Raw genomic sequence first — 12,972 nt, forward strand, 5'->3', positions numbered from 1 at the left:
CCAAAAAAAAAAAAAAAAAAAAAAAAAAAAAAAAGATACCTAAAAATCAACAACCACCACCCAGGGCTGGTCCCACAGCACAGTGGTTGAGGGCTGTGTATAGAGAGCCGGGTCCCATGTGGTTCAAGCCCCAGTCTCAGTGGCTGAAAACACAGTGGGGCAGTGCATGCCTCCATGCTCAAAATCCTAATGAGGGGAAGATGTGGAGGAATGGGGAGTGTGCCATGACCACGCACCACTGAGAGTTCTCTCCTCTCCCCGCCCCACCTGCCGTGGGCATATGTAAAGAAAACAAACAGAAACATTTAGAAAATAAAAGTCAATAAACTCCCACAAAAGAAGGAGATGAAATAAGTAGCTGGAAAGGGGGAGAAAAAAGGACCAACATAAAATTCAAGCAGCATATATTCCAGAAAGGAGGGGAAATAGGGCATGATAAACAAGTAACACAAAATTCTACCTTTTTATTTTTAAGAGATATTTTTGCTATAGGGCGTGTGTGCTTGCAAGAAAGATAGAGAGACAGAAAGCGAGAAATCACTCCCCAGGGGGATGGCCACACCGCAACCCCTTCTCCTCTATTCTCTCAGGATATTGGGCATGCACGCACATGCACCCAGCATGAGTTTTAAGTCGCCAGGTCTGGGACTCGAACTGCGGTTGACTATGTGGGAGTCCAGCCATGCAACCTCTATGCTATCTGCTGGTCCCACAAAATTCTACATTATTAGAGGATGGATCTGAAGGTTTAAAGGCTGAAACAAGAAATGGAAAAGACTCACACTAACACACATTCTCACAGAGTTAGAACATGTAAGAAGACCATTCTTAAAAAGTTTCCACAGAAGAGAAAAGAAACAAGATATACACAAAGGATAAGGGGGAAAAAAAGGCCAAATACTATTTTTCTTGTTTCAAGACTTAATTCCATTTATTATTATCATTCTTTAATTTAACCAGAAAGAGAGAATGAAAACGAGAAAGTCGGCTGCCTGGTTCAAGACCCAAAACCACGGTGGACGACATGGGAGTCCAGCACTTTAACCCCAACACCACTTGCCGGCCCCCTTATATATTCTTAGTAAATAAACACTCTGGATATAAAAATCAAGTTAAATTGAAAGTGTTACCTGCGGAGTACCCACTATTTTTTTTAAAATTATAAGTCTCTCAACACTATTTGACATCCTTAATACAGATTTATAAGGATCTGACAAAAATGAAATAAAGTTTCTTAAAAGAATAAAAATCTAAAATATGGGGCCAGCACGTGTTGTGGTGGTTAAGGTGCTGGACACTACCACATGGCTGACCATGGTTCGAGTCCTGGACCTGGTGGCTTGCTTTCTCACTTTCCCTCTTTCTCTGTTCCTCTCTGGTCAAATTAAAATAAATGAATAAATAAAATTAAATAAATAATTTTTTTGATCTGAAATAGAAAGGGTGGGACCAGCGGATGGCGTAATGGTTCCGTCACTGGACTCCCTCGTGGTACAGCACGGTTTGAGTGCCAGACCCAGTGGCTTAAAACCACACCAGGCACATGTTTACATGCCCAAAACCCCAAGAGGAGAATGGACAAGGAACTGTGGCATGGCCATCCTCCCAGGAGGTGATTTCTCACTTGCTGTCTCTCTGCTTCTCTCTGGCGAGTACACACACCCCACTGCAAAAATCTCTCTTAAAATAAAGATTGGCAAAAATATTTCTTAAACATGAGAAGTAGATACATGGGTGCCTATTATTACCATTCTTTGTACCTATCACTATGATTAAAATATATCAAAAAAGGGAAAGTACTGCAACCATTGGTAAACAAGTAAAATTGGAAGCTAAAATCAGGAAAAAACACATTTTACAAACTTTACCACGAAATAGTACTTGCTCCCTAGTAGCCTTAGGCATATGTAAACTGCTACTTTAATAACCAGTGGCATGGTGGGTAAGGCACGGATCCCACATGGCCAACTCTGCAGTTCAAGTTCTGAGCCTGGTGGCTTGAAAAGCACACCAGACGTGCTTGCCCAAAAGCCCAAGAGGAGGGTAGAGAAAGGACTGCGGTGCCGCCATTTCTTCTGGGGGGTGATCTCTCACCTTCCCTCTCTCTCTGTCTCTCCAGCAAGCACACACACCCTATAGCGAAAACAACACCATCGACATAAATCCCTAATATGCTAAGGAGTTAAACAGAATATAAAATTGAATTTTCAAATTTCCATTGCTCACTCACTCTATGTCAACAACGATGCCAGTGAGGTGCTGGGGGCTGTGGCAGAAGTTGCCTATCCAATCTATTTACTACTGCAGGGTTTTAAAACAGGACACATCCCCTGACACTCCCCCCACGGAACCTTGGGGAGCCTTTGTGACTCAATGACAGGATGCAGAAGAGCCTAGGCAGATGTGCCCATTTCTCTTGGGGCAGTCATCTGGAAGGCTCCATGTAAGAAGTTCAGCTACTCAGAGGCCCACAAAAGAGAGATCCACAAGGCCCAGCTGTGAAAGCCCCAGCTATCTACAGTCCTATCAGCCCAGAATGTGGACTCGTGGGTGGAGAGAATGAAAGGACTTGTGGGTAAAGTAAAAATGTGGAGAAGGCCTGTGTTTCTAGTAAGGACACAGCTGAGCCTCCGAGCCATCTCTGGAGTGCCTACCTAAGCTTATGTGACATTAGGAAATCAGAGTCCATTTCTGAACAGGTATCTTTCATTTGCAACTGGACATATTCTTAAGAGGTTAAAAAGCAACAGAGCATTTGTCTCTGCTAGCAGAAAGAATGATTAAGGCTTAATTTTAAAGACAGCCCTCAGTACAGTGGCTAAAGGAGCCTGATCTCACATGATTGACCATAGTTCAAATCCCATCTCTGTGGCCCGAGAAACATACTGGGCATCTACACATCCATACCCTACACACAGGTGGGAAGGAGGAGTAAAAGAGAAAGGACTCAGGGTGACCATGCCTCACCAGGGAGGGGTACTCTCTCTTTTTCTTTTGGTCTGTCTCTCTCCCTACCAGCAGGCATAGTGGTTACGGTGCTAGACTTGCACGCAGCCAACTGTGGTTCAAGTCCCAGACCCAGAGACTTAAAACTCGCATTGGGAGCATGTGTGTGCGTGCCCAAAATCCCAGGAAGAGGATGGGGGAGAAGGGGTTGCAGGGGGAGTTGGGAGAGTGATTTCTCACTTTCTGTCTCTGTCTCTGTCTGTCCAGCGAGGACACATACCCTATAGCAAAAATCTCTGTCTTAAATTTTAAAAAGGATGACTGGTGGGGGTGAGACCTACCTAAGCTTCGGGATGGCCATGGACTGGTCTCTAGAAGGACCAAGACAACTAATTTGATGAGAGGGCTGGAACTTTCAGTTCCCAGGAGGAGGAAAAGACCAAGGTTAAACTGATTACTGGTGGTCAATGATAAAATCAACTGTGCAGTATAATGAAGCTTCCATTAAAACCCCAGAAGGACTGGGTTTGGGGAGTTTCTGGGTAACTGCATCCGTAGAAGTCCCTCTAGGGGACCACCTGGACAGAGGTGAAAGTGCTATGCTCCATTCTGCGTGCCTTACCCTGTCCATCTCTGCCATCTGGCTCAGAAATACCCTTTATTGGGCCAGCCAGTGACATGCTGGTTAAGATGGCTGGATCCCACATGGCCAACAGCACGGTTTGGGTCCTGAACCTGGCAGCTTGAAAAAGTATGCTGTGTGTGTGTATGTACGACATTCCAAAAGAAGCAGTGTAGGAAAAGGGACTGTGGCGTGGCCATCTTTTGTGTGGGTGCTTTCTCACTCCCCTCTATCCTGTCTTCCTCTGGCAAGTGCACGTACCCTCTAACAAAACTTCTAAAAAATGAAATACCGCTCATAATAAAGGTGTAAATTTTAAAAACTTAAAAAAAAATTTACTGCAGGCTGCATGCTGGAGAGAAACAGAGCCAGAAGAGGAAAGTGAGAAAACACCTCCCAGGGGTGATGGCCACACCACAATCCCTTCTCCCTCATTCATGTCTCAGGATTTGGGGCACACACACACATGTGTCTGGTGTGTTGGTCGAGTCACTGGATCCAGGACTTAAACCATACAGTCAGTCATGTGGGATCTAGCCACCTTAGCCTCTATGCCACTGGCTGGCCCATAAACATGTAAACTTAAGTGTCCTCCTGAGTTCTGTGGGCCTCTCTAGCAAACAGCAGTATGCAGGGAGGGGAGTCATGGGAATCCCGATTTACAGCTGGTCAGTCAGAAGTTAGTCTAGCCTTTCCACTGGCACCTGAAGTGGGGGCAATCTTGTGGGAATGAGCTCTCCGCCTATGTGACCTGAGGCCAGCTCCAAGTAGTCAGATCAGAACTGGACTGAATTAATAGAGGACACTGAGCTTGTGCCCACAGAACTACTTGGCTGCTAAAACACCCCTCCCTCATTTGGGTGACCAGGGATGCTGTGCTTCACCGACTACATAAGAGAATAAAGGCAAAAAGAACTATTTTTCTCTCTATCTTTTTAACTATACACAACAGTGAAAAAGAAGAAATAACCCTGTGGCCTCTCATACTGAACTAGTTAACAGGATGGGACCAGCAGTTAGCGTAATGGCTATGTCGCTGTGTCAACCGTGGTTTGAGTCCCGGACCCGTGGCTTAAACTCACGTTGGGTGCATGCCCAGGATCCCAAGAAGAGAATGGAGGAGGCGGGATTGTGGCATGACCATGGCCCCTGGGGGGTGATTTCTCGCTTTCTGTCTCTCTGGCAAGCATACATGCCCTATAGCAAAAACCTCTTAAAAAAAAAAAAAAAAAAGAAGAAGAAGAAAAAAAACTAATTAACAAGATAACTAGAATTCACAGTATTTACTCTGTCTCTAGCCCTATGTGACATGCTCTAAGAAATAGCAGACTATGAAAATATAAAAGTTCTTATTAGGATTAATGATCTTCCCCTTTAAAAAACATCTTGGCTTAGTTCCTCCAGTAACTTCACCATACTACGCATCATTTTAGTCAGTTAGCTAGCCTTCTAACAAGGGCATGACTTCAAAATTAATGAAGAAAACTAGAGTGATAAACTCACAATGCCATACACTAATGAATTTTGGAAAATACACTATTTTTTAAAGAATTATTTTAATTTTATTCATTATCACTATTTTATTTATTTACTTATTTTAATTTGATGGGGAGAGGGAGATAAGAGAGAGAGAAAGCGAGAAAGCAAGCTCCCAGGTCCAGGACTTGAACCGCGTCAGCCATGTAAGAGTCCAGCACTTTAATGGCAACACGACCTGCCAGCCTCGACATACTACTACGTCAAATGACAGAGACCTAGGAGGGTTTACTGGTCAATGGAAACCTGGCAGCATTTTTTCAATTAATGAGAAGGAATAAGACTATTTTACTATAAACAGCATGATCAATAGCAGTGTTATGAAATATGCCAGGCCTAGCTAAACACTTAACACACACCACCTCACTGAACCCAGAACCCCAAGGAGAACATTAACAGAAATGCACCAATGTAGATACAGCAAATTAAAGAGCTGGGATTCTAAAAATAAGTCCTCAGATGACTTGCATTCCAGTATAACTACTATGTATTAATCTCATTGGTAACTACTGAACATTTAAATCAATTTTTTTGAGAAAAATTTTTCCTATAGGGTGCATGCACTTGCCAGAGAGACAGAAAATGAGAAATCACCCCCCAGGAGGGCTGGCCAAGCTACCAATTCCTTCTCCTCCATTATCTTCTCAGGATTTGGGCCATGCAAGCACACGCACCTGCCATGAGTTTCAAGCCCCGAGTCCAGGACTCAAACTGCAGTCAGCCACATGGGAGTCCAGAGCCTCAACCAGTATGCCACCTGCAGGCTCCCACATTAAAATCCATATTATCTTTCTAAAAGATGAACTAAAGGGGCTGGTCCCACAAGCCTAGTGGCCACGGGAGCCAGATCCTATGTGACTGACAGTAGTTCAAATCCCAGCAAAGCAGCTTGAAAAACATGCCAGGCAAGTATGCCTGTGCACCCAAGTCCCCACAGGATGGAGAAACGGAGGAGGACTGTGATGTGACATATCTCATTGGGGTCGCTTTTTACCTCTCTGTCTCCCTTTGGCAAGCACATGCACCTTCTGGCAATTCAACAAAATAAAAATTAAAAAACTGTGAGAAGGGGCCAGCAGGTGACATAGAGTTGGATTTCACAGGGCCAACTGTGCAGTTCAAGTCCCAGACCCGGCTTGAAAAATATGCTGGGTATGTTTGCATCCATGTGCAAAATCCCAAGAGAATAGAGAAGGAACTGTGACATGTCCACCCACCCCCGAGCTGTTTTTTCAAAATCTACTCTCTCTTTTTCTCCTCCTTCCCCCTGGGCGCACACACCCTCGAGAAATATTTGAGCTAAAATGAAAAGGATAAGGATATTTAGAAATCTTAAACCCTGTGACTCTTCTAAAATTCACCAAATACCGGGACCAGCAGTTAGCATAATGGCTATGTCGCTGGACTCCCACATAGTCGACCGCGGTTCGTGTACGGGACAAGCCAGGTGTGTGTACGTGCATGCCCAAGATGCCAAGAGGAAAATGGAGAAGGGATTGCGTTGTGGCCATCCCCCCTGGGGGGTATTTCTCGCTTTCTGTCTCTCTGCCTCTCTGTCTCTGTCTGGCAAGCGCACGCGCCCTATATCAAAAACCCCTAAAAAAAAAAAATCAAATACTATAATAAATATGAGTTCTAAATCTCAGAGTAATCAATTTTGCGATATTAATAATAATTGCACCAACATGATTCTCAGCCTTATTTATCAAAAAAAAAAAAACCCTTAAAATGTTATGATAAATTCTTTTCAACATACAAATGTTTGTCTGGAATGAGTATACCTGAATGGAGAATGTGAAGAAACCACCCCTCCCCCATGTCATTTTTTAGAGGTTTCTGTAAGATCTTGTTTACCTTTGTTTTGGGGGAAAGTAAACATCTGGCAAACTCTAAACTTCCACCTGTATTAGTTGTGAGCCACAAAAACAAAGATAACAAGAGGCCAGCAGGTGGCGTGGTGGTTAAAAGTGCTGGACTCCCACATGGCCAACTGCGGTTCAAGTCTCAGACCTGACAGCTTGCTTTCTCACTTTCCCCTCCCTCTCTCACTCTGTTCCTCTCTGGTCAATTTAAAATGAATAAATAAATGAATGAACAATGTTAAATAAAATAGTTCTTTAGGGAAAAAAGATAACTAATTTCTATTAAGTAGTCACTTCTTTTCTATACTAGTAAAATTCCTTCAAATAAACACACAAAAAAACTGAGTTTATCTTTCTTCATTAACACAGCCCATATATCGTGAATCTCATTGACTCCAATGCTCACTTAACATCTCACTTTCATTTCCTTTTTCAAAGAAATGACACACACACATTTTTAAAAATGAAATGACAGTTCCTTGGATTAGTGTGACCCTATTAAAGATATTTACACACATTTACGAAATATATTGGACACCTATACTTCACTAAATGCTTATACAGAAAAAAAAAAAAAGTAAGTGTGATTCCTCCCTGTCAGGAAGCTAAACCTGTGTGTGGAACACGGAATCACAAAGGTTCGAGCACAGCAGTCACTAGGTGTCATGGAGAAGTGCCCCTCGCTGTCCCCTGGCTTCAATGGAGTGTGTTGAGGTGCGCCTACCTGCATCAGCTCTGGACCGCTGGCCAGGTGTCTTTCCGAACGGGGTCTTCATTCATCTGTATTTAAGTCAGCAGCAGAGCTGCTGGACGAGGGCACAAATCCAATACTCTCCAACGTGAAACTTGCACAGAAGTCCGTGTTCGTGTTAGTCCACCATCCAGTGTCTCTCCCAAGTTCAGCACAGCACGGGAAATCACAAGCACGCTGTGGAACAGTGAGAGTTCATTACTAGAGCATCAGGTCATGCCCCAGGTCACGCCCCAGGTACCGCCCAAGGGGGTGCACCTGCAACCTAAGTGCCAGCGAGGATGCACTTTGCCCCAAAGCCACTAACTGCACTGCCTAAACCTGGGTTACAAGGCCAGGACAGAGGCAAACCGGAGGCCTGGGACATCTGCAAGGCCCAGAAGTAGAAGCCCTCAGAGACCCATGCAAATCACACCGCTGGCTGGCTTCCCACTACACATGCCTGCACTCTGCTGCGAGCAAACGGGAGAGGGGGTGCGGGATTCCGGGAAAGATTGGGACCGGCAGTGCGCACCATCCTGACAGACACAAAGAACCAGTGTGGGAGCAGGTGACAGGGGTGTGGGGTCCCTGTGGGATTGAAAGCATGGAGGTAACACAGGAACTCACATTCGAAAGAGCGACAGCAAGGCCAAGGACAGCAGGCCCTGGCCTTTGACAAGAGAGAGGATTACAGCCCACGAGACTGCTTTCTCTGTAAGTCTGCTCCCAGAAACTGGAGGGAAAACGTCCAGTAACCTCAGAGGACACTCACACGACACTTCCTGACCCACCAGAGGCTGCCGTTTTACAGAGGCAGCTGTACTGTTTAAATCCAATCTGGATCCAAGAGTTCACAGTTCAGATTAAAACACATTTTCAAACATTCTCGTGAGACATCAAAATAACTACCACAAATTTCACTGACCCACCTAACGGCATTTGGTTCTCACGCATAAGCAAGCTGTCATGTCTACAATTTACGGCCAAGCGGTCATAGTTTAAGAACTGAAGGCAGTGCCAGGACAGATGAGGGGTCTCGGGTGACAGACACGAGCTCTGCTTCCTCAGGTTAGGCTGAGGATTCTGGTCTCAGCATGGAAGTGTGGGTTCTGACACAGTACCCTGGAGCCAGAAGGTGGCGAAGTGGTTAAGGCACTGGACTCTCACATGGCCAACTAAGGTTCAAGGCCTCAGCCTGGTGACGAAACACACGCCAGGTGCGTGTGTGTGCATGCCTAAAATCCCAAGAGAATGAAGAAGGGACTGTGGTGTGGCCATTCCCCCAGGGAGTGATTTCTGTCTCTGGTGAGTGCAAATGTCCCATAGCAAAAATCTCTCTATTAGAAAAAATAATAATAGTAAATTCAAAAAATAAAATAAAAGCAGATTGCATAATAGTTACGTCGCTGGACTCCCATGGAGTCGACTGTGGTTCTAGTCCCAGTCCCAGTGGCTTAAAACTCACGACAAGTGTGTATGGAAGAGAAGAATGGAGAAGGGACTGTGGCATGGCCATCCCCCTTTGGGAGGGCAATTTCTCACTTTCTATCTCTCTGTCTCTCCAGCAAACACACACGCCCTACGGCAACAATCTCTCTTAAAGGATAAAAAAAAACCTGAAGGGAATGTTTACTTACCTAGAAACTAAAATATGGCAAAAATAGGATAATTTAAATGTCTAATCAGAGGCCAGCAGGTGGTTAAGGCACTGAATTCCCACAAGGCCAACCCTGATGAGTCCCAGACCCTGGTGGCTTGAAACTCCCGCTGGATGCATGTATGCGCATGCCCAAAATCCTGAGGGGAGTATGGAGGAAAAGGAATTGTGGTGTGGCCATTCCCCCTGAGGAGTGATTTTTCATTTTCTCTGTCTCTGTGTCTCTGATGAGCACGTGTACCCTACAGCAAAAAATCTCTCCTCCCAAAAATAAATAAAAAGTCTAATGAGTGAAGAAATAAGTTTATTTCATATAGACACCTTTTGGTTATTCAAGATGGTTTTAAAACCCACAATTTTATAATGAATTCGCTCAATGAAATTCCCTGAGTGCCTACTGTTTCAAGCCACAGTAGGAGGATGTGGAGAGCAGCCAATCTGAAAACACGTGATTAAAACATGTGGCCTGAAGACGCATGCAGATATGCACTTCAGTCAGCTACTCTAGGAGGGCTATGAGAAGCATCTACATACGAAAGCAGCACCTGCCTGTTGTCAATGGCTGTCTTCCTGTTGTTGTTGATACCCAATACCCCGATACTGCCCAGTATCAGGCTAAAGGAAGTCACAAGCGGTTATCAGATTGTCCCCTCCCCAAAAGGATCAGAGAAATTATATGGCACCAGTCATTTTCACATCTTCAAATGATTTACATCCAAAAACAACTGGCTTTGCATTCCTCCTCCCTTATTCTCTTAGCATTCCACTTCCTTCTTCCCCATTCCTTTTACATCCCATCTTCCCCTTCCCCCATTCTCTGCCCTTTAAAAGAATAAACCTGAGGCTGGTTCTGGTCACAACTTCTCCATCAGAGAAGCTGTGCCCACCCGATCCTCGCTTTTCCATACATGTGTGTCTTTGTGTGTTTGCTACTGCATCTATTTCTAATCCACAGCCTTCCCCACTCAGAGTAACGTGTTTATGCTGAGCTGATTCTGGCAGGAGGAAGAGGCAGGAACCAAGCGAGTCCTGTACACAGGTGTGACACGCAGCAGCAATAACACCACTGAGAGCGCAGGAAGGCGCCTTCCCTGGAGGTGCTCCCCTGGGGCGAGGCAAGGAGCAAGGGCTGCATATATCCAATGACCCAGGCCGCCCCGCCACCCTACAGATCTGCGCGATCAGGCCTCGGATGGGGCCATTGGGATGGCTGGCTGGTCACCCATCTTGCCCTGTGAGCCCATCCAACCAGCACGCCAAGCCTCCCGTCCTTCTCTGAACTCATTCAGCACCAGAAATCTGACTCTCTCCTGTCTCTCAGGGTCTTAATGAGCTTTGTCCCTGCCCACCCAAACCTCTGCAGGGGGCAGCAGGGGGCAGCCTGTCTTTAGCAAAATGCTGCCCTTGTCTCCACAGGACTGCCTACCTTCAGTTCCCAGGCTTGGCAGTGGTCTCCTCTCTGCATTTCCCAAACTTCTCCCACCCAAGAAGCCCAACTTGGAAGATCTGGACTGGCAGGGCCCATCTCCCGGAGAGACACAAACACTACACTGGTAATAACCCTTTCCTCGGCTACAGCCATCGACCTACTGATCTTCCAGACACCCGCACACATGGTACTGAAGGTTCTGTTACCTGGTCCACACCGTCTACCATGACTCCCAGCAACCCAACATCCACACACGTGATGCTTTCAACACCTGCCCCCTCAGCTCGTAGAAACCTTCACTTCAGACCCCCTAGCCCACACCTCAGCCATCTATTGCCAGTCACAACCTAGACTGTGTTTCCACCAATAACTGAAATGCCTTGGAAATCGCCATCTCAGCATCCCACACTCAAAGCCATCTCTAATCATTCCAGGTTTCTTTTTTCACATGCACCACAGGGCACAAGCGCTCAATGACAGAGAGGGAGGGCTGGGGTGGCTGTAAGTGAGAAACCACCTACAATGGAACATGGTTACACTGCAATCCCTCCTCCTCCATTTCTCTCTCCTTTAGGATTCTGGGCACATACATACACACATGTGCCCAGCATGCTGTTCAACCTGCCAGGTCTAGGACTTGAACTGCACAGTTGGCCATGTGGATTCCAGCTACCTTAACCACCACAGAAGGGGCGGCCCCATTCCAGTGTCTCACACTAACACTCCTGAACTCTAGCAATGCTTTGGGACAACCACTACCTCTTCCTATGGCTTCACTATGGTTTCAACTGCCTCACTATCTCCCCCATGGACGGAGGGCCCCTCATCATGTGGTCTGGATTCCACAAATGTCAACCACAATCATGATGATTAACCTTTGCTTTTCTCAATTATTTTTTCAATTTGTTATAATGCATGTGCCAGAGGAAGAGAAAGGCAGAGTAGGAGAGGGGAGAAATCACCCTCCAGGGGATGGCCATGCCGCAACCCCTTGTCCTCCATTTTCCTCTCTGGATTTTGGGAACGCAAATACATGCACCCAGCATATTTTTTAAGTCAGCTAGTCCAGGACTTAAATCACACATTCCATCATGTGGGATCCAACACCTTAACCACCATGCCACACACGCATCCCATCACCTGCGTAATCTTAACCCAGCTCCAGCTAAAATAGAAAAGAACAGTAGAAACAGATCAAAAAGAAAACAATGAGGTGTGCTAACTAAGGAAATTCAGATTTTGTATCAATAGCCGTTGTTTCAGTCTGTGTCTCCTTGCTATAACTGAACACATTAGGTTATTTACAAAGAATAGAGCTACAGGCATCCTGGAAAAAGAGCAGGACTGAGCGCTCTGGTCTCGCTCCCTCTTTTAATAAAGCCACCAGGATTCATTCATAGAGGCCCTACCTGAGGACATTAACAAGCCTAACCACCTTTTAATACTGGAAGATCCCCTCAATGCTTACACTTGGATTATGTTTCCACCTTATAAAAAAAGTTAAATTTGCCAGAGGGTCCCTGAGTTAAGGAGCTAGAGAAAGGGAGAGAAGGGAATAAGAAAGCAACCCAAAAGGGAGATGGTCCCACTGCAACCCTTTCTGCTCCATTTCTCCCTCCTGTTGAGATTTTGGGCACGGAAGCCCCTGCAACAAGCATGCTTCTCAAGCTGCCCAGTTTGGGACTTGAACCATACTGTCAGTCATGTAGGATCCAGCTACCTTCACCACCACAACATAGGCTGGCCCAGTTTTCTCTCTCTTAGTACCTCAGAATAGCAACCAAATGTCAACACTGGAATTTAGGAGGGACACAATCAAACCACAGTAGCTGCTATATACCGCTTTGAAAATTCATCTGAATTTTCAAATTTGGAAAAAAAAAAAAAAAAAAAAACCCACACTTTTAACCAGAAAAGCTTAAACTTAATTTGTTCAAGTTTTTTTTTTGAAAAGACAGACCACCTTGGGATCAGCAGGTTGGTATAACGGCTGCATCGCTGGTTTCCTACATGGCTAACCACGGTTTGAGTCCCGGACTCAGTGGCTTGAAACTCACACTGGGCGCTTGTGGGTGAGTGGCCGATCCCAGGAGAACAGAGGAGAAGAGGTTGTGTTGCGGTGGGGCCATCCCTCCAGGGGGTGATTTCTCACTTTCCCTCTCATTGTGTCTGTCTCTCTCTCCAGTG

At 45.6% G+C, this 12,972-nt stretch overlaps 1 protein-coding gene across 3 annotated transcripts in view; it reads right to left on the minus strand.

The window, feature by feature from the left end:
* Window positions 1–12,972, minus strand: part of SPIN1 (spindlin 1) — a 98,427-nt gene that overhangs the window by 47,535 nt on the left and 37,920 nt on the right. For 2 of the 3 annotated variants that reach the window (XM_006154336.3, XM_027774137.1), the window contains exon 2: window positions 7,691–7,894. In XM_006154336.3, the coding sequence (XP_006154398.1) occupies window positions 7,691–7,742 (52 nt within the window). In that variant the 5' untranslated portion in view covers window positions 7,743–7,894. Of the gene's footprint in view, window positions 1–2,230; window positions 2,325–7,690; window positions 7,895–12,972 lie in introns of those variants that run through there. The other variant, XM_006154339.3, reaches the window with a different exon arrangement.

This window comes from Tupaia chinensis, unplaced genomic scaffold (assembly GCF_000334495.1).
Source record: "Tupaia chinensis unplaced genomic scaffold, TupChi_1.0 Scaffold000404_1, whole genome shotgun sequence".
Classification (NCBI taxonomy): domain Eukaryota; kingdom Metazoa; phylum Chordata; class Mammalia; order Scandentia; family Tupaiidae; genus Tupaia; species Tupaia belangeri.